The 22,918-nt window shown below is 47.9% G+C and overlaps 1 protein-coding gene across 1 annotated transcript in view; it reads left to right on the plus strand.

Annotated features, from left to right (window-relative positions):
* LOC144161569 (glucoside xylosyltransferase 2-like) overlaps positions 1-22,918 on the plus strand; it is a 196,595-nt gene that overhangs the window by 62,089 nt on the left and 111,588 nt on the right. Inside the window, exon 3 of the mRNA XM_077692219.1 lies at positions 3,287-3,418. Coding sequence (XP_077548345.1) covers positions 3,287-3,418 — 132 coding nt within the window. The remainder of the gene's footprint in view (positions 1-3,286; positions 3,419-22,918) is intronic.

Raw genomic sequence — 22,918 nt, forward strand, 5'->3', positions numbered from 1 at the left:
TAAAGGCAATTCAAAATTGTTTTTTTAGAAGCAAGCATCTCATGCTCGGGGCTGTGTCCCTCCCTCCCTCGTTGTCGTTCTTGTCCGCCGTCCGCACTCTACTCCACATGCGCCTCTCTTCAGCCCCGTCAGCGTTTGGGCTGACGTTAGCGTAGTCCACTATAAAACGAAATGGCTAGACGGCGCCCGGTTTCGACCCCACGACTATCTGGCCGCAACTGGAGGTACGTGGCGCTCTTCTCACTGCGCTACAAACCGAGACGGGAGCATGTGCTACGAATGCGCCTTGTCCTTCACGAATTCAAACTACGTCAAGAACCTACTGATACAACGGAGGCACGCGAAGTGGAACGTAAACGGAAAGGACGAACTGAAAACCTTAGAGGAGGACGTTAAGTTTCCCGCGGGAAAGCTGTGGCGGGAAGCGCCACGCGCCTTGCAGCTCAACCAGAGAAGAGCACGAAGAGGGCGGGTAGCGGGGTAGGAGCGTCAGCACGCAATAAAGAAAAGACGAGAACCAGGATGTGTTTGATCAGGTTACGCGGGTGTCGGTCTCTTCGCTCTCTCTACAGTTCTCTGTCTCTACATAGGGGTTCACACTACGCTCCCATTCGTGCTTTGATAAATGAAACAACATTACGGCAACACAATGAAACCTACACGGAACCTTCATGATGCTTCGCATACTCTAGCTCATGGTTTCACACGGAAAGATGATACACTTTTTGTGGGTAGTACCTCTCTCCGTTCTATAGTAGTGCTGACTTGTGGTGCATGTTTATTCTTAGTATTTTTTGTGACTAATTTATGTGTGTTTGACATATATCGTACACTTTCCTCATTACACGTTTGCCAGTCCTGGGTGCCCTTTTTTTAACAACTTAACTATGGATTTATTAGGTTACTCGGGTGAATTTTAGTACGAAACGAGCAGTTTTGTCCGGATGCACTTAATAACTACTTCTCAAGGCCCAACAAATTCATCATTGAGGTAGCAGTTAAGGCACAATGACCTGGACGTTCGAACCCGAGTGAGGGAACGCCACGTTTGCTGTGCTGCGGATGAGTTCGACTGTTCCGGCTCCTCCCTTCGATCAGGATGCAGCTTTCAAGATTGCCACCACCGGCATATACTGAGGGTGCTTCTGGAGGACTTCCAGCGGCCCCTGGCTCTCTTGGCTCTACTACGTTTAGCAGCTCAGGCGGTCCACGAGGGGTGCCACCCTCAGTGACTACGATGGATCGGCCGCCACTCTCCTGAAGCGTGGGTCACACAGGCTAGCACATCAACCTCCCACCGGTGACGTGAGCTTACGCGTGGCGGGATGGCGGATTCATCGCGCATTGCAATATTAGTCCCTTGGGCATGTGGCACGGGTGCAAGGTGTCGTCTCACGTCACACCAAGCTCAATCGGTTGCGCGAACATTTCCTTAACTGGACGCCAAATGATCTGCTTTCTCAACCGTTTTTAAATTATGATTACCTATATAAGTATTGTCAGTATTTATTCTCTCTCTCTTTTCTATATTTTTAGTAGTACATGACGACTACTATCATTTTCTTGTCCCTTTTGTCTGCGGATATGCACATTATGGCAGGCTTTTTGGGTACGTGAAACTAACTTAGGTTATACAGGTCAGTTAAGGTTACTTTAGGCTAGCAAACAATATTATTATTTTCTCTTTCATCATTCTTTTTTAGGGGCGAAGCTTCTTAGGGCGTGGGTCTGTCCATCCTCGACGTATGTATGTAGCTACCTCTAGTTCAGTTCTTGGATTGTTTACTAGATGGCGTGGCTACCTCTAGTTTAGTTCTTGGAATGTTTACTAGATGGCGGTACTTGTATATGATGAAAAGATGCGCTTGGATTGTTTACTAGATGGTGTGGCTACCTCTAGTTTAGTTCTTGGATTGTTTACTAGATGGCGGGGAGCGTTGTAATAAAATCCGTTCGCTGTTGGCGCGCGCTCGGAGTCGCCCGATGGATAAGGCTGCAGATGTGCGAGCCCGCGAGGCAGAAGCGCTCCGTGAAGCTGCGCGACGCCGCCACCAAGATCCTGCCGTACGAGAGCGGGAGGCCGAAGCGTGTCGTCTGGCTGCGCGACGACGCCGCCAAGATCCCAGCGTTCGAGAACGAGAGGCTCAAGCGTCACGGCAACGGCGCGAGGACCCTGCCGTACGCGAAGCGGCACGGCTGCGGCGCGAAGAGGATCTCCAAAACGTCAGAAAACGGGAAGCGGCGAGAAAGCGCGCGTATCGGCAGGCAGACCCCGATGCAGTGAGAGCTCGTGAGGTGTCTGCAAAACGCATCAGGCGAGCTCAGCCCCAAGGTGCCGACGCGCGGTTTAAGCGAGACTTTCTAGACGTTACGTTCGGACACAGATGTAGTGCGCGAACTTTCACTGAAGAGTCACGGTTTTACCGATGGTTTCCCCTCAGGAGCTTCGCTCACTCATCATCATTCACCCCGTGGATATGCTGTGAATTTTTTTTTTCTCCATCTTTTAGTCGGGTAGCCTAGTCAACATGGGTGACAAGCATCTTTGGGAAGCAGGTGAATTTTATGAAGCTCTCTTTTCGGACGGAACAGTGGAGAGGCAGCGACCACAGATAAGGATGTGCAGTAGTCGAAATCATCTTCGAGGCTTCAGCAGCAATAGGAACGTCCAACGGAACTGCACCAGGATCGCCTCCGCACAAAAGCTAGAATTGGAGCAAGGCTTTTGAAGTCATTGGTTTCCTTAGTGCTGTTGGTCAGGAGAGGACGAGGCAAAACCTGTTACATCGGGGTGAGCTTTTTAGCCCAGCCGGGAGAGAGCGGAATCGTCCCCCGCCCCTACCCCTTCTGGATGGGGTAGTCTCATCCAGAATATAACAAAAGTGCATTAAGCTGAGGTTTATTCGACTCAGCTGAACCCGAATTTGCACAGTTCTTATTGATGATGTCCATAAAACCCGAATTTTATCGAGTCCCACCACGGGGCCCGTGGTTTCTGGTGGCAGGCTCTTATTACGTACCTATTTCGTCTGCTGCACTGAACCCTGCTATGTCCTCTTTTTATCCCTGTTTACCTATTCTTTAGACAATCTTTCGTCATTTATTTTTCTTTTCTCTTTTTTTAAATCTTGTTTGTTTCAAACCCCCCTTCCTTTTTTCTTTCTTTTACCGGTTATACTCGAGCGGTACCGGTAGGTGTCCATGTCACTTATGTCTGTGCCTGTACGGGTAAGTGGGCTCATGATTGATTTTGCTAATGTTTTTTATTCCTTCACCATCCATCCAGATTGCCTCGTGGCCTTCCAGTGTGCGAAGACGCATTCGATACTCTGTTAGGCCTCTGTATTATCCAGGGCCCAATGGAGCGGAATGGCGGAACCTGTTCAAACCCTGCGCATCGCAGAGACTGTTCCTACCCGTGAGTAATCCCACTATTACACCGCCTAGACAATAAGCATTTTTGTCTAAGCAGTTAGGTGGAGTGCAATACTAGGGAAAATATCTCAACCGTTTTTAAATTATGATTACCTATATAAGTATTGTCAGTATTTATTCTCTCTCTCTTTTCTTTATTTTTAGTAGTACATGACGACTACTATCATTTTCTTGTCCCTTTTGTCTGCGGATATGCACTCGTGGAGCTGCACAGTGGAGCTGCTTCAAAATCTCTACAAGAGGTTCTCTGAGCATTTTTGAACAATCAGCCTTGTGGTGAAATAGGCAAATAATTGTAGCCAAGTGACGTGGCCAAAAGATGGGAGGCGTACCTGGTGAAACGAGGAACGGCAGCGAAATTCCATGGAGCCTGATCCTTGTCGCCATGTTGTTATATCTGCCAGATGGTGTGGCTGAACGGATGCACCACGCCGTACATCACCGGCCAAACAAAACATAAAACTTCATTCCAGGATGTTTGTTTGGTATGCAGTAAAACATTATTATAATGAAACAGGATACCACGAAATAATGGGTTAATGCAGCAATCGTAGTTCGCCTTGAAATTACCATAGACGCCCATGTACTTACCCAAGTCCTTGTTTTAGCAAAGCTAAAATTTACTCGCGATGGGCATAACCAACCCTTTTTTCAAAAACGAGCAGTTACGGACCATTTTGGTACCCGTCAGGTCAATGTCGTACAGGGCACGAAAGGTTACATTGCTTATCAGATGCGATAATTCAAAACTCGTGCTAGCTAGGCGCTGCCAACTCCGTTGCGCTAAAATGGTGCAAGCGTCTGGCAACACGTACAACGGTGCGCATCTCCCGTGCTCATGGTAGGATGCCAGGCACTCTACCGGGATGCGCCGCTTCTTTGGCGCTCACGATGATGGCTGGGGTGGACTCGAAGACGTGGCTTCAGCACAAAGCCATCATTCGTCTGAAAAACACGTGGCAAAAATCTATCAAGGCCTTTTTCTCTGCAAAGTGAGGGGCCAGCTCGTTTGCTACCGCATGATCATGGGTGATCTGCTTGGCGTGAATAAAGAAAGCATTTACTGTTTTTCAAGCATGTTTTTTTTTGTTTTCATGGGCCGCGATGAGATTCGGGAGTGAGTACATCCCCTTTCGCATGTAAATTGTCTGTAGAAATTGACAGTCGCTGTAACGAAGTAATGGTTATACCGAAGTAATTACGACCACCCTTCAACTTCGTTATTGTGAGGTTTTACTGTATACATTTACTGTATACATTTTTTTGTATACAATATAACAAGTGTGGGTCCCCATTTCGGCATCTGCAGATAATAATAAATGAACAGCGGCACCCGGTGCTGCTGCACGATACTATACAGTGTTCTCTGGCACATTCAATATGTATCCGACGCCTCATTGGAAGTGCCTCGGGAAGTGCGCTTCTCCTGATGGAGTGGTGGTGATAACTTTTCGCGCGCACTGCCGCGCTCGGTGAGGTGGGGCAGTGTCGGGTCACCTGCATGGGTGATGATGGCATGGTAACGAAAACGTGGGGAAGTATTGGGTGTGAAAGGCAATAGAGGAAGAGGGGTTCCGAGGCATGTGGTTTTTGCTTGCTTGAGCCATGAGACAGTGGTGGCTCTGCTGGCGCAGAGAGACCAATGAGGTATGGTGCAACTTTTTGTTCGCGGCGGCGTGTCACGTTTTGATACAGTAACGATGAAAAAACAGAATTCGGTTTTTGGACATCATTCGATCGGTGGAGGCCGGTGAGAAAAAGCACCACTTTTGAGCACGATACTGCACAAGAAAGATAACGTGAAGGCGCAGGGCAGCGTTGCCCGGCCATTCTGGAGCCATTCGTGCGCATGTTCCTGCAGCTGGCTCCACAAAGTGCTTGCATGGCGGATTCAGGCGAGGGATGTTCGGACACCACAGACGACTGGGTTGATTGCCTCGAGAGTGGATTTTCAGAGCTGTCAGCAGTCCCATGGGCCATTCCGAATTGCACATCACCAAGTCAGTTCGTAGATGCTGACGACGACGAGCAGGCTGCGGCTAATTGCCGCAATGCAGGCTTCATGTTGGATATCACCGATGCGGAAGACGATGATCCTACTAGTGACCTGCGGCAGCTGAGCTTGCGTCGGCGTGATTTCCTGCTGTTCTGGCGCAACGAATATCTCCAGCAGGCTTGAATACAGGTTGACGAAGTTCAGGACACAAAGCAGCAAAAAAAACTCCACGGACTTTTTTATGCTTCACAGCACAGTGTGGGGGTCGTTGCGCTGTGTAATATTATTTGCCGTGATTTGATAAACAAATCAGTAAGTCACGTCTTGTCACGATTTTGGAAAGCTCTTAGTGAAGTGCAAAGTTGTGAGAAGAGCTCCTGATGACATATTTCATATTTTCAACTGTCGATGTATCAAACTACAGACGACGTGCAATTCCCTGGACCCTCAAGAGACCACAAAAATATCCGGAAATTTAGGCAGTCCGGAAAAACTAATGCATGCGAAAACCCACCTTTGAAACGTATTTTTCCGCTTGTGAGGGTCTATCAGAAACTCGGCCGTACGACGTCTAAAAGTACCATATAGTTTTTTTTTTCATAATATTTAAAACGCCTAATTCTTCTTAAAGAAGTACGATTCATTCAGTTCGGTACTATTCGCTCCGAGAAAATGCTGGAACTCTCTGGAACGAAGCGGCGGTAACGCCACCACTCGCCGGCTCGCCGGCAAGAAAATGCTAAAATAAAAGCTCCGCCGCTCAGGTTTCTTTGGAGCTTCCAGTACTTTCGAGGAAGCGCGATTGGCCTTGCCAGCGCTTAAGCGTGCCGATGATTCTAGAAGTGAGAAAGACGGACGCTGTTCGGTCGACAGCGGCGGGCGCGTTGCGGGTAGTGCCCTCTCTCCCCGCGACGGCTCAGTTATAAAAAAGAGACTCGCGCGGAACAAAGTCAGCTGCGTTTGGAGTCGCGATGTGACAACGGCTCCTGCCCGCGTGTGCATCACCATCGGCGACCCTCGGCATGGAGGACAACAATGTACTCCCGGGTCTCGAATCACTGTGATCATCTCGGACGGCCTGGCCTACAACGAAGCCACGCTTCCCAGGTAGCCGAATCACCTCCAAATACGGTGAATCGTCCGGCCCGGTCGGTGAATATGCTGGGGCTCTGTCTCTCATATGCATCGAACTGTTCGTTTTTCCTTTTAGTTAACTGCTCCAACTCGTAATATCTATTTGTTAACGCTCCTGTTTGTATCAATTTGTCTAATTTTGAACTGTTTGTTGTATATTAAATTCGTTCTAAGTTGTCTGTCATTGTCGATTCGTTACGTCGTGCTTCTGCAGTATTTTGCCTGTTTAAATATAATTTATTGTGCCGTTTTCGTTCAAGGCTCTGACTCATTCTTGCCGCTCTGGTCGGCGAAAGCCGCGCATTCGACGGCCGAACCCTTCGTCACCTGTGCCCTGTGGATTCGGTGGGGTTAGTTGGCTGTCTTTAGTCGACTCCCGATATCTTCTGATTGTGCACCCTATTTAAGGAAACCGGTTACAGGGTCAAAGTCGCAGTACTAGGATCGCGCTGCAATTCAGCCGACACATCATTTAAGTGGCGTTTAAGAGCCGTTTATAATAATAATAAAGAAAGAAATCCTACATCTCCGGCAGTTCTTTCTGCGGCAAAGTCAACACATTGGCGCAATAAAGTCCCATTTTCTTCTGCACAGAGTTCCGCTTACAGTTTCGTTGACACCGATGACAGTTTCGTCTGTGCTCGCATCAACTCCGAGCTCGTCGGCTGTGTAGGCGCTGGCTCTTCATTATCGGCGTCAGAGACTTAGGAATCCTCCGTAACTTGACGGGTGATTTTTTCGTCGGGAAATTCCACTCGGAGCTCGAGGTTGTTGAAGCCTTCAAAGGTTATCCGGGCTGGAATTGATACGGCGGCAGCGTGCAGGTCGTCGAAGACAACGTCCGTGGGAGGAAGTAGATCACGTAAGCTGTCCTCACGGGGCGTGCAGGCCGTCTCGGTGTCGAGAATGAAGCCCGCCTGGAGAAAACAGTTCTGAAGGGTCGCTGGCGTCACCGCCTGCGACGCGTCTGCAAGCATGCCGACGGCAGAACTGAGATCAACAGCGTAACGTTTCCCGCTGTCGGCAAACCTCACCATTCGGCTGAGTACACGTGATTTGTACAAATGCTTCAAGTTGCTAATCACGCCGTAGTCCATCGGCTACGGATTGCTGTAGTTTTCGGCGGCCGAAATTCTATCTGTAGGGCCTCCAGGTCTTTCATGCCGCCATGCACAGCGCAGTTATACACGAACCGCAGAACTTTTTTTTTGCTGCTCGAACTTCCTATCCAGCTTGCACGTGTATCCTTCTAATAACTTCTGCGTTAGCCACGCCTTCTTGTTCGCATCGTACAGAACAGTCAGGGCTACTGCCACCTTGAAACATCCTGGATGTTTCAACGTAGCTATGACGCGCAACGGAAGCTTCTCGCTGCCTGTAATGCTGCTGCCGACGGGAACAGTGAACTACTCTTAGCTGTGCTTGCCTCCGTGGCAGGAGTCACCAGCAAATTCAAGCGTTTTTTATGGCAGCAGCTTGTAGAAAAGGCCAGTTATATGGCTGTGGAAAATATTCAGGCGTGAACTGTTGAAGCAAAGATGGCAGCTTTCCCTTCTGATACTCTGCGACTACGGAATTGTTGACGGCGCTGCTTTTCCGCACATCTGCCTGAACTTCAACTCATTTCGGTTCTTAAAAAAGCGAAGCCAAGCATTGCTAAACTTGAAGCCGCTCACGTTCGTTCGAAGCGCGAAACCCCGAACGTTCTGCTTCAGGATGCCGCCTGACACCGGGATTTTCTTGGCGATCATGGCATTCAGCCACACGAGAAGTTCTGACTCGAGCTTCGGGTAAACACCCTGATTCGCAGTCTTCTTTCCGGCACCGGCTGATTTCGTAGCCGCTTTCAAGATTTTTGTCTTGTTTCTTATGAAGTCCGAAGCAGTTTACTGGGAAACTCCGAACTCCCTCCCCACCTCTGCCTGTCACCAGCCGCTTTGAACTTGTTGGATGATGGCGGCTTTCTTTTCCTTCGTCAGCGTACGACACGAGATTCTCATTGGTGAACAGATATCCGTAGGAGGTCGTTTTACAGCCGAACGTCCTAGCCCCACGCTCGACGCCTGGCGGACGTACTTCGTATGTGTTTTTCTGGTAAACGCGAACGTCCGTTCAGTTTGGTCCGACGGGTGTCCCAGCTACGTTTGTGCAAGTAAGTTTACTATGGTCCCATAATAAAGTCCGCTGGACGCCCATTGCACATCTGTATGGTTTATGCAATATTGCTCGATCATGTTTGTAAATTATCCTAATTAGCCTCAAGTTAATTATGTTATCTGTTATTTTGCTGCCTGCACGTGGAGGCAAACAATTTGTCAGCTCAGAAAACAATTGTAACAGCTGTAATCCTCGCGTCATGAGGCCCGTGCACAAATAACTGGTTGCGGGCTGAACGAGTCAACTTTATGTAGTTATGTTCGAATTCAAAAAAGAAAGACAGCAGATCTCGTAAAGCTTCATAAAAACAGTGTATTTGTTAGACAATGTTGTATTTCTTGGTTTGCTGCTTATTAGGCTATAAAGTATTTTTTGTAACTAAATTTTTTTCTTTTGTGCGATGCAAAGCCAACAGTGGTCAAGCCATTTCAAGCCGTATAGCCATAGCCATTCGCGTTTGTGTGCAAGTTGCGAAGCGCCAATATAGTGCCTAGAATATTCAAGGCACTGTAGTGCCAACTGACTCCGATTATTTGAAAGAAAGAAACCCTGCTGCTTTCTTCTAGACATCTTTTTGCGTCCTCAACGAAAGGTAAGACATTTTTATTAGTGCCGGTTACTGAGGAGGGTGCGGGGAAATCGTTTTTAGCTTTCCGTGTACTGCAAACGCCGTACGCAGTGCCGAAGTTAGGCATAACTGGCTTAGCGCGTTTTCAATGAAGTGTAAGAACGCGCTCAGAGAATAACCTTTTCTTCGTAAACGTAGGCGCGATAAATCAGATATACCGTTTTCTTAATGCTATCAGCCGTACGTGCACGTACTCTCGTTGAAAGAGAAAGTCGTTGAGCATGCCCGTGTTCGCATTTAGCCCGGCGCTACCTACGACATGGTGTGCGCCGTGGCTACTTTTACATTCACTCAGGTTTACGAAAAGGGTTGTAACAATGTTTACTGTGTGAGCTCGTTGCGAAAATGCGTTATGCATTGGCCTTGAGGTGAAATGTAGGCGCTGTGTCACGAGACGTGTAAGAAGCCGTATGGTGCGTTTTAGGTAGGGGGGTGATTTCACGACCCTAGAGAGGACGCGGCCGTAGTGTTCACGCCGAGGTGCCTTATACGCCTCGACCTTCGCGATTGCTGTGCCGCCGGCCGCCGCTTTTCCGCGGAGTTTACGGGATTAGCGCTGCAAGGCTGATAGGTGTTCATGCAGTGTTTCGGTTCTCTTTCGCTTCTCCTTGTCTTTCCGCGTACTGAACAACTTGTTATGGTGACGTCTGTAGCAAATGCACGTTCAGGGCACTTAAAAAACAGCTGCGTCTTGGTAGAGTGCTCGAACATCAACAAGAGCTACACTTGGAGGCGGTTCTGTGCGCTCCTTGGCCGCGCTTGCGGGCGTCGGCGGCGGCAGCAGCATATCACCATTGTCACCTTCGAACACGTCAGCACAAGTAAATTCTATTTATTTTCGCCTCGTCTAGACGTGATATTGGCAGTGTAAGAGGTTGGTTCGTTCTGCAGCGCAGACAACAAATTCGGCGTTGCTTCGAATATGTACGTCGTGGAAATATATATTTCGGGGATGTGATAACGCAATAGCTGACAATAACGTGCCTTTTATGGGAATATAAGCCACGCGAAAATGTAAATACACTCAAAAGCTGTTTGTTGTTAAATATGTGCCTACTCACGCCTTATAGAAAGAACCAAGGTAATAGTCAATGGAACCACGGAAACATGAATGGTCTGCAAATCAGGAATAAATAGAATAGTCGTACGGGAATGAAAAAAAAAAAAACAGTGCACCTTCGGAAATGCTGAAGACGTTTGTTTAAGCAATGTAGTATTCACCAGACCAACTAGATGAGAAATGCACTGATATTTCACAAGACATGGGGGGCGATGACGGAGGAAGGGAACGCTCAACTATCGTCTTTTACAAATGCGGAGTGAAATCAATGAATGAACGCCTTCAATGAACAGCTGATCACTCGGCGGACGCATTTTTTTAAGTATATAGGGCAGGCAGTTCACAAGCGTTAGCAGGTGTCGGAAGAGCTCATTGATGGATTCTAGGGTTTAACGCGCCGACGAAAAGGAGGCAATGAGGAGCGCCGTAGTGGAGTGCTCCGGAATAATTTTGGCCAATTGGAGATCCTTCACGTTCGCCGAAATCTCTTACACACGGGCTCGTCGGAAGAGTGGTTTCGGGTAAGCACGCGGTTTCTAATAATTTTTCTTCTTCTCGTGAATGGGTAGAGCACCAATGTACTATTGATGTACTCGCTATTGTAAGTGTCCCGCTGTTCCGCTTATCGTCACTCGAAATATTCTATTTTCTTGACTTTCTATCTCATTAGATACCTGGGACGTTGAATGCCCGCTTCCTGTATGGGTCTGCAGAAGACCTACAGTATTGATAAATAAATTAAAAAATAAGGCTTTGCGTAGGAAAATTTGTCTTACTCCACCTTGGGGATTTCCCCTAAGTCTGATCATTTAACACCTAATAACGCCCTCTGATTTCGGTATATGCTAGATTCTAGAGACTACCTGTGTGCCATATGACGATGTTTTGTGGACGTGTTTAGTCGCGGACGCGTATTCCTTTATAAGCCCGTCTCCGCGCTACTCGTAGAAGATAAATTAACAGATGCGTCTTTGCGAGCGCTCACCTCGCGACAAGACGACTCAGCTATAAATTTGCCGTCGTGTGCCGAGTATTTGCCGTCCCGAGTATAATTTCGCATTATCTAACCTACTACTTTCGTAGAATGTTTGGGGAATTGATGCCGCATTGCCTAGTTCAGGGTAGTAATCAATATCTGAGATGTGATATTGGCAAGCGTAAATTGCGTGCTGCCAGCTATGGGCGCTCCGCTAGATAATGTATGCACACAAATCCAATTTAAATCACACAGTATGGCCGCAACATGACCATCAAAAGACACACTGCTTACGGAGACACTGCCACTAAATTTCAGAGCAGCAGAATTGCAATCAGCTGCATGCATATGCCGGCTTCGGGACGCTGGCCTGTGACACAGACCTAGTAGGCGCCCATACACACTGAATGTACCACACTAACATCGCGCCATAAACGTTTGTACTCTCGTAACCGCAACACGCTTGCAAACAGAGGGCCGAACAGACAGAACAGCACGCGACGAAAGGGCACGCGACAGAAGAGCACCGCCATAACAGCACGGCGTCAAAAGAGCACGCGAAAAAACAGCACTCCACAGAACAGCACAGCGTCAGAAGGGCACAGCGTCAAAAGCGCACACGACAGAAAAGCACGGCGACAAAATAGCACAGCGACAAAAGCGCACACGACAAAATAGCACTGCGACAACACAGCACACGACAAAACAGCACACTGCAAGGGCACAGCCCTGAAACAGTTGGGTGCGGTGGCGTAGCTAGTAGTCTGACGTAGTGCACTGGCGGGGCAGGCTCGGGCCGTGTAGCACTCATTTTCTCGGGCCCGGGCCGGGCTCGGGCTTGAACTAAAATTTCAATATTGCAAAAAATTATCCACTTGCTCCGAATCATTTAAAGTATCCTCGGTGTCTTTTTAAGACTCGCAAACGAAGTGGAAATTGGAGTTCATGACTACTAAAAGAACAGTTTCTAAGTGAGGATATTGAAGTTGTACAAAGTTCGGTCCAAGTTTAAGGGAAATTTAAATCCACATTAGTCGTATTCGCTTTGTGCTTGCGCTTTTAAAGCTAACAGCAAACTTCTTCTAGTTTATGTTTATAGCCTGTCGGACTAGGGAGGGTATTTAACAAGTCTGGTGGGCTCGGGCTTAATTTGTCAAATTCTGCCTGGCTCGGGTCTGGCTCGGGCCCACATTTTAGAAGTTTGCCGGGCCAGGGCCGTGTCTCTATCGGGCAGGTTCGGGACGGGCCTATAAATTGCGGCCCGGGTAGTTCTCTAGTTAGGGCACAGCTCGGGCCCAGAACGGTCCAAACGGACGTGCCCAGCCCGGCCCACGGGCCGTGCTCGGGCCGGGGAGCGCGCATTGTCTCGGGCCCGGGCGAGGCTTGGGCTTGAACAAAAACACTTTTTGGACCGAGCCGGCCCGGGCAGACCCTGAATACCGGCAGTCGTGTGCCACAAATTGAGAATGTTGACAACAAAAAATTCGGCTCATTGATCATTTGGGTGAAATGAAAACAAAAAAAGTGAAGTGCTGTCAGTCTGTCACCGTGGCGATGCTAAAAAAATTACAAAATGACGTATTGTACTCAGCAAGCCTTCAAGCCAACAAAAGAAAACGTATGGGCTTCATCAGCATAGTGGGAGAGAACGGGTCAGAAAACGAGAGCACTCTGGTAGTAGAGTACATGATCGTCTCTTTCCTCTGTTTTTCAAACTAAAAAAAAAGAAGAAATGTGACCTGGACATTGCACTTTGTGCAGACCATAACACCAAAGATTAGCTAACGTACCCTTGTGTCTTTCCTAAAGCTTTTTATACACATACCTTTTTGCCCATAAAGCGACTTTTTGAGTAGAAAACTTTGTGAGCATGGGAGGAACTTAGGTTGGATAGACACCTGGTGCAAACTGACAACGAACCTTGTCAAATTAAATTGAGAGAAGTACAAGTTAAACTAGCTCTCGGCAGACTGTGCTGGCGTCAAAAACAAGTAGGGAAAGAGTTCTTTGGGAAACGAATTGAATGAAATAACGAAACGTGGCATATCTGTCCAAGAAATGCATAAATAAAAATATCCACTTTTATCGGCATCATTTAAGCAATCCTCATTGTGCTTTAAGTTCGGAGACTGTCGCAAATGCAGCGCCTGTTTTACCAATATTTTCGGTAAAGATACATTTTTTAGGTCAATATATTTATACTGTACAGATATAGGCCTAAGTATTGAACAAGTGTAAATTCAATATACTACTTCTAAGGCTATTTTAGGCTAAAAAGACCAAAATTTGAGGGCTCATGTTTGGAGTCTGGCGTACTCGGGCTGAGCTTAAAAGACAGTGCGCGGGCTCGGGTTTCTTTTAATAAATGCTGTCGGGCTCGGGCCGGGCTCGGGCTCAAAGTTTGATCAAAGTTAGGTCGACATTTATTTTTAACATTAGATGCTTAGATATGCGTGAAGACCACCGCTACAGTGAGGTTATGCACCAAGGGGGACATACAGTGAGGTGGTAAATATAGATGTCCGTGGCTTAATTACTTTAAATTGTTAATTAACTCTTTATCGGCCGCAGTAAGCAGGCATGGAATCGTGTTTCCACGAAGTTCCATATGCCCCGCACGGGGCACCTTGAGCAATCTTGGTGACGGTACTGGCGATACCGCGGACCCCGAGCCCCCAAACATAAGCTGGATCCAACCGTGGCGATGTGTTTATAGGTGGAGGGTTAGAAACCACGAACGGTGGCCGTCGGAGCCCAGGTCAAGCTCCGGCGGATGGGCTCCCTGTCTGTTTACCAGGCAGGGAGCTCCGGGACCTCTTTGGCTACCAGGGTAAGGTCAAAGAAGAAAGTACCCCCGTCTCCCTGCTTTCCAATGTATCACATGGCATTTTCCAAACCCCCCCCCCAAATGTGATCGGCCCCCCAAAAGGGGCCGCACCGAAGTTTCGTTCCCACCTCTTTCAACAACTGTCTTGTCAACAACCGTGAATAACTATGCTCGTTTTCTTGTGATTGAGTCAGCTGACTCAGCACGACCTGTCGCTTCCATGTCCGTATTCTTGATCTCTAAATTTCTGCAAAGCACCATAGGTGGCAAATATCAAGCTAAAAAGCTCAGGACTGGAGAAATCCTGGTAGAACTCAATGCCGAACAACAAGCCCGCACTCTTCTTGCACAAACCCGCATCCATGATCTGGACATCAGGGTCACGCCCCACAGGAGCCTAAACAGCTGCCAGGGTGTGATTTCTGAGACAGATCTCCTGACGGAAACAGATGCCGACCTTCTCGAAGGTTTAAAGGATCAGGGCGTCACAGCTGTGCGGCGCATCACGATGCGGAGGGACGACAAGATAATCCCTACCAAACACATTATCCTGACCTTTGACCGCTCGGCACTTCCACAATATATAAATGCAGGCTTCATACGATGCTCCATACGTCCTTACATTCCGAACTCGCGCCGCTGCTTTAAGTGCCAGCGGTTCGGGCATGGAACCAACTCCTGCCGTCGCCGTCTGACCTGCGCAAAGTGCGCCCAGCATGATCACCCATCGGACAACTGTCCATCATCAACCCTCACCTGTGCCAACTGCCAGGGACCCCATGCCGCCTACTCTCGAAAATGTGAAAAGTTTCAACTAGAAAAGAAAATCATCAACATCAAAGTCACAGAAAACATCACCTTCCCCGAGGCGCGAAAGAGGTTTGCCTCTTTCCCTCTGGGGAGGTACGCCGACGCAGCTCGCCGGGGGGCGGAGCGGCGTCTGGTTTCTGCGGGGACCCAGTACCGCGAGTCGGACTTGGTCCCGCCCCCGCCCCCCCCCTGGGTTGCCTCAGGCAGCCCAACCCACCTCTGCACCGCTCGCTGAGCCAGCAGCGGCTGTGGGGGCAACCACGTCTGGTGGAAGCGATGCTGCATCCTCCACTTCCACTTCAGCGTCCCAAGCCACAGGCGAGGGCGCAGAGGAGATGGACTTGGGGGAGCCAGCGGCAGCTCCCACCCCCACCGCACCGCCTGCGCCATCCGAGGCGTTCCTGAATCCCTCGGTGGTTGTGGGCAAGGAAAAGCGCGCCCCAAAGGGTTCGCGGTCCAAGGAGCCTGATCCCTCAGGCGCTCCGAGGACATCCGAGGATGAAATGGACGTCGGTCCGTTCTTGTCTGCGGTGCACCGCAAGGAACGCGTCCCGACGCCAAAGCCTCCCGACAAGCCAAAAAAGACGAGAGTCACAGCCCCGAAAGACGACACATAAACAACACAGTCCAGTAGCTCCGAACACTTCATAATGGGAAGAGAGAACATAGTACAATGGAACTGCAGAGGCCTTCTGAATAATCTTGACGACGTGTATGAGATTCTGCATAGCAATCAGCCAAGTGTAATGTGTGTTCAGGAAACACATTTGAATTCTAAACACACCAATTTCTTAAATAGTTACCTGGTATACAGGAAAGACAGGGATGGCTGCACACACTCTTCTGGCGGTGTGGCCATAATCGTCCGGAAGTCATTAGCATGCCACCCTGTCACTTTAAACACTATCCTTGAGGCTGTAGCAATACGCTTAATAATATTTAATAGGTTGATAACGGTATGCTCCATATACATTCCTCCTGATGTTACACTTTTGAGTTCTGACTTCGAGGCGCTGGTTGACCAGCTGCCCGAACCATACATTCTAACAGGTGACCTTAATGCTCACAATTCTCTTTGGGGCTCTTCTCGTACGGATGCCCGAGGTCGCGTGATAGAGAGGTTTCTTACATCCTCTGGAGCATGCCTTTTCAACAATAAACTGCCTACATACCATAACATAGGTCACAACACATACTCATGTCTTGACTCGGCTATTGGCTCCGCAGTTCTCTTTCCTCTTCTCGAGTGGGGTGTGGGACCTGACCCATATGGCAGTGACCATTTCCCCACTTCATTAACGTATATAGGTAAAGGCCCGAGCAGTCCATCTTCCCATAATAGGTTCAGTGAAGCACGAGCTAACTGGAACACATTTACAGAGACATCCAAACTACACCACACATCCATAGGACACCTACACGTTGAAGAAGCAACCCAACTCCTCACGGCGCACATCCTCGACGCCGCCGAAAAGTCCATTCCCCACGCCTCTGTTGCCCCGCGCAACCAGCGGAGGCCGTGGTGGAATGAGGACTGTAGGCGGGCGCGAGAGGCCCAGAACAAGGCGTGGGGTATCCTTCGCCGGTACCCCACGTCGAGTAACCTCCTCTTGTTCAAACGGGCCAAGGCGTTCGGAAAACGTGTGCGCCGTGAGGCAAAACGAGAGAGTTGGCGTACATTCATAACATCAATTAACTCCTACACAGACACACGGAAAGTATGGACACGAATACGCAAACTCAAGGGACATCAAACACACAGCCTGCCTCTGGTCAGTACAACAGGGGACACACTCGAAGACCAGGCTGACACACTCGCACAACACTTCCAACACGTTTCTAGTTCAGCACACTACACAAACACCTTCATGAAACTCAAACTCGTGGCCGAAAAGAAACCTTTACATGACAATGACAGGTCAGCCACCTCTTATAACTCCGAGTTCACGCTTCATGAGCTGAGGGGTGCTCTGAGCACGTGCAAACCCTCAGCTCCAGGCCCAGACAACATTACATATACAATGATACAGAACTTACACACAGACACTCTTGTAACACTTCTTCACCTTTTCAACAAGATATGGCTTTCGGGGCACATTCCAAAGTCTTGGAGGGATGCCATAGTTGTAGCATTCTTGAAACAAGGGAAGGACCCTTCTTCTCCCGCTAGCTATCGACCCATTGCCCTGACCAGCTGCCTGTGCAAGCTTCTCGAGAAGATGATAAACCGGAGGCTCGTGTACTTTTTGGAGTATAACGGCCTTCTCGAGAGCTGCCAGGCAGGCTTCAGGGCGGGGCGATCCACGAATGATCAACTTGTGGCTCTAGAATCGTATGTTAAGGATGCCTTCATTCATAAACAGTTCTGTTTAACTGTGTTTTTTGACCTAGAAAAGGCCTATGACACCGCTTGGCGTTATGGGATCCTTACTGACCTGAAGTCATTCGGTGTTTCTGGTAATATGTTTAACACCCTTGCTAGCTATTTGTCGGAGAGAACCTTTCACGTCAGAGTTGGTTCTGCACTGTCAAAGGTACACGTGCAAGAAAATGGCGTACCGCAAGGCGGAGTTCTAAGCTGCACTCTCTTCATAGTAAAAATGAACTCCCTTGGGAAGGCACTGCCGCCTACAATTTCTTACTCCATGTATGTAGATGACGTGCAGATATCTTTTAAATCATGTAATATGTCCATCTGCGAACGTCAAGTCCAGCTCGGCGTCAAGAAGCTTGCCGGCTGAGCAGACAAGAATGGGTTTAAATTGAATCCTGCAAAAAGCTCCTGCGTTGTGTTCTCCAGGAAGCGCGGGGTCCATCCGGACCCAGACATTACTCTTAATGGCATGTCGCTTCCTGTGAACAAGGAGCACAAGTTCTTAGGTGTGGTGTTTGATCACAAACTCACATTCATTCCCCACATCAAGGAACTTAAAAAAAATAATGTCTCAAAACAATGAATATACTTAAGGTTCTCTCCCACCAATCCTATGGTTCCGACAAAGAACTCCTACTACGGCTCTATACTGCTTTGGATGGGTCTCGTTTAGACTATGGCAGTGTGGTATATGGGTCGGCGACTAAAACAGCGTTGCGAATTCTTGACCCAGTGCTACACTTGGGGCTACGGCTTGCGTCGGGTTCTTTTCGCACGAGCCCTGTCGAGAGTCTGTATGTCGAATGTAATAAGTGGAGCCTTGAGAACCAACGGACGTACATGGACTTACTTTATGCTTTTAAAATTTCATCGCTGAATAACCATCCTTTTTATGCTGTCTTTAACGACACATCCACATCTGTGCTTTTTGTAAATCGTCCATCCGTTCCTCTGCCCTTTTCACTTAGAGTGAAAGAGCGAGCCTCGGATCTCAGTGCTTCGTTTTTAGACGTGTACAGGTCATCCTTTTCTAACAGTTTACCGCCTTGGCAAGTTCGCCCTGTGTCGTGCGACCTTTCTTTTATGAGACTTGACAAAAATCGTGTACCACGAGCTGCAATACTGCAGCACTTTCTGTCTTTGCAGGTTAAATACACATGTGCAGAATTTTATAGTGACGCTTCTAAAACCTCCAGTATGGTGTCGTGCGCTGCTCATGGTCCTAATTTCAATGCAGCCAGAACCATGAGCGTGCACACATCAATTTTTTCAGCAGAAGCGTATGGAATTTTACTGATTGTACGACACATACTTGAAAATCATATTCCAAAGTCTATCATCTACACAGATTCCTTGAGTGTCGTTCGCGCACTGTCATCGCATACACCCGCCAAAAACCACATAGTTAATCTTGTATTTAACACTATCATGTCTGTGTATGCGAAGAAGCATGAGCTGGTCCTCTGCTGGGTCCCAGGACACGTAGGGATCGCTGGGAACGAGTTGGCCGACGAGAGGGCTGGTGCTGCTGCACTCAGGAACACTGTGGACATTACAAGGGTACCCTACACAGACCTCAAGCCACACATAAGACAACACCTGCACAGAACATGGCAAACACACTGGAACGAACAGACAGACAACAAACTACATTTAATAAAGCCACACTTGGGACGGTACACATCTGACTCGCACAACAGACACACGGAAGTCGCCTTGGGTAGGCTGCGGATAGGGCACACCCATGCGACGCACTCGTATCTGCTGACGGGATCTCCTAGACCCCAGTGCGGTAGGTGCGGAGAGGCCCTATCCGTAGTGCACATACTAATCACATGCAAGGCACTTCACACAGCACGACACAAACACTTCAGAGAACTCTACAGACAACATATTCCCCTACATCCATCGTTTTTTCTAGGTGACGATGCCATTGTTTCCGTCAAACGTGTGTTTGAGTATTTGTCAGAAGTCAAGTTTTTAAACCTCATTTCCTATCACGCATCATGAAATCTGGCCCTTTACACCAGCCATCCTCACTGTCTTTTATTGATTTTACTTTTGTTCTTGCTTACTGATTCCAGTGTCTAAGTTCTCACCTCTCATATTTAACCACTGTTTTGGCGCTCTTTGCCCTAGTTGGCCTTGCGCCATTAACATCCAACCATCATCATCATCAACGAAGTTCCATATGACAGAATTCTTTTAGCGCATTCGTACTCTGAGATGTCGAACCGTGAAGTCTAATTGCCGTTCGCGTGATTACGCATGCAAGACAGCGAAGAGCAGCCCAAAGCTCCTCCCTTTTGTGATGCGCCTGCTGTGTACGGTGTTTAGTTCGACAACGAGGAGGAGGCGCAGGATATAATGAAAACTGGCACCCTTTCAGTCTTGGCTGGCGTTATCGCAATCTGCAGTACTCAGAACCGCAACCGAAACAGAACAAAGGGGAGGAGCTTTGCGCCGGTCGTCACTGTCTGGCATGCGTAATCATGTGAACGGTAATTAAACTTCGCAGTTCGATATCTCGGAGTACGGATGCTCTAGAAGAATTCTGCCAAATGAAACTACATGGAACTTCTCAATACAAACATGCCTGCTTACTGCAGCCACAAAAAAGAATTATTCAATTTTAGTTAATTAAGCCACCGACATTAAAATTTAGCACCTCATTCTGTGTCCCCCTCGACGCATAACCTCACTGTAGAGGTGGTCTTCACGTAAAATTAAACGCCTAATTTAAAAGAAACCTGTCGACTAACTTTGATCACCCTGTATAGTATATTTGCTAAGGCTGAATTTACTTGAGTTAAATGCTGCATACAAATTTGTCGTCGTACGTGTATGTTCTCCCGTGCTTCCTTTGCTTTGTTCTTCTGTTTGTTAAAGCTTGTGAAGCGAATTCCACTTGGGCCTGTGCGGGGCGCCTATTTAGAGTGGCAGTATTATTTAGGTTATGTAAAGTACCGAAAATGTGAGTGTGCCGGTACTGCTGAATATCAGACAACATATAGCGGTATGCTCGCCGATTTATCGCTATTTGAAAAAAGAATTTTACACGATGAATGGTATATTTCGTTAGCTAAGCTGCGTTACGGCGCTCTTCACCTGAAAGTTACGGCGCTCTTCACCTGAAAGGCTTGGATATCTGCAGTTCGTATCAAGCGAAGCGGCGCTAATAAAGATGTTCGACCTTGATAATTTGGCAGCTTGCAGCTTAGATACTTTTGTTTTTCTCTAAAAATATGCAATGTAGCTATTAATACGCATCGTTTCTTGCTGCAAGGTTTAGAAGACTGGTGCTAACATGATTTGTTAATTTTGCCGGCGTGTTGCGGGAGCGTAACATTTGCTAAGGGCAGCAGGTGAGCTCATCGAAACTGGTCACCCACCATCAAAACAAACTTTATTGTTCGGAATTGCATTTGAGTACAAATATATGCAGTTTATTTGCGCAAATAAGAAAACATGTTTTCGCTCGTCTTTCTGATGGCTTTACTTCCCAGAAATTGCGAAAACCAAAGACAGTCACTTGTCATGGTTCAATGAAACGCCAACGATCGATGAAAGTTGATGCACCACGCCGCCAGACTTGCCAGGAAGGAGCGGGCGGGGGGGAGTGTAGGTGGTTCGCTTCGGTAGAATATTTCTTTTGCTTGAGCTGGCGCTCGTTGCCCTCTTTGGAAGAAATTTGTCATGGTGCTGAATGTCGTGATAGCCACGTTGGACCAGCGGCCCAGCCGATGGTGCGCGATGTAGTCGTAATCAGGCGTGCATATGTCTCGGAACTCTGCCTGTCACCAACCTCTCTTACTCGCGGCGGTTCCTCGCGACAGGTGCGCCTTCGTAGAACACGGCAGGACTCAAAAACTGCCTTCCTGAGTGAGAAAGGAGCGTGGAGTCTGGCCGTGCCTGGACGTAGTTGCTGTTAGTGTAGTTGCGGTGACAAGGAAAACCTCGGATAGGGGTGGGAAGAACTAGCGAAAATATATAATTGGCGGATGTAACGGTTTAATAGTTATGATAGCGTAAATAGAAATAAATTGTAGTGCGGAAGTTTTATAATTACAAAATAAACAAATAAATAAATAATACCAAAGAAATACAAAAGTAAAAAAATATTACAAACAACTAAAGAAATAAAAATGTATTTTCAAACATCCACAACAAAGAATGAAATGAAAACCCGGAAAATAATGGCGGAAACACAAATAAAAAATAACAAGAAACAGGCCAACTGTGTTACGCCATGCATTTGCATTTGCGCAAAAATGCATACTAAAATGAAGCGATGGCTTACTGACAGTTTTTGTTACAGAAGGCGATACACCACCTCAGCAAGATGCAACAAATTTAAACAAAGAGCCAACGTAAGGTTTTGTGGAATCATTTTGCCCGATGAGGTGCCCGGGACCATTTGTTCCGGGGCCATAAGATCCGGGACCATAAGTTTCATATAGGGACCATGAGTTTTTACGGCAAGGAAATCAGCTAAGGCATTTGGGCAGTGTTCACTACGGTATAATGCATTCTTAATGATATTTGCTGAAAATAAAAGGCAATCTACCTTTACAAGGAAAGCAGCTTTACAAACCTTCATTTGCCCCCAAAAATGCAGAAAATCTGATGAAAAGTTTTAAGTAAACTGCGTTCTCACGATAAACTGAATTTTCAAACACTGCTGCCCCAAGTTTTTTCTCCAGACAAGCCTGCGATATTGTCGTGGAGGAAGAACAGACCTTTTTGAAAGCACGTGCATGCATTGTACGTCCCCGCGCACGCCCTGTAATACCCGTTTGTTGCTGTTGTGTCGGGGGCGAGAGGGAGGCCATTGTATAGTCCCCCGCAGGGATGGCACTGCCCCTTTGTTCCTCTTCGCTACAAGAAATGTCGAACCCCCCCCTCGTTTTCACTGAGGAGAGGGCGCAGTCGAGGTTACACGGACGGGGGCAAATGCTCACGTGTGTATTTGAGAGGAGGGATTGTGAACACGAGTGCAAATAGCGCCGTTTGTTTTGAGAGGGCGATTCTTAGACTGGCGAAGGGCGTTCAGGTTGTTTCGTGGTTCACCCACCACAATGTCCGTGCACCGAAACGTCCTGCACCGACATGTCCTCCTACACCGAAATGTCCGGATACCAGCTGGAGGGCCCCCTTCTTGCTTGTTTTTCCAGTCATTTTCATCACTTTAATTATCAGACACGACATTCTTATGTTCGCCAGCTAAAGCAGCGGCTGTGTTGATTTACTCGCGTCATTTCATTCGCGTTATTTTTTTTTTTTTTTGTAAATTTCGTGACCCCCGATGGGGACACTGGGACTTGTTGCGGCTGCACCGACGATGCAGACGAGGTTGAACTATCCGGCTCATTATATCATGATTGCTTGTGCCATCACTAGATTATTACAACTTTGTTTGCGTGGGGACACTGGGACTCGTTGCGGCTGCACCGACGATGTAGACTAGATTGAACTCTACGGCTCATTATATCATCATTGCTTGTGACATCACTCGTTTATT

This window comes from Haemaphysalis longicornis, unplaced genomic scaffold (assembly GCF_048455015.1).
Source record: "Haemaphysalis longicornis isolate Haplotype H1 unplaced genomic scaffold, Haemaphysalis longicornis Haplotype H1 scaffold_12, whole genome shotgun sequence".
Classification (NCBI taxonomy): Eukaryota; Metazoa; Arthropoda; class Arachnida; order Ixodida; family Ixodidae; genus Haemaphysalis; species Haemaphysalis longicornis.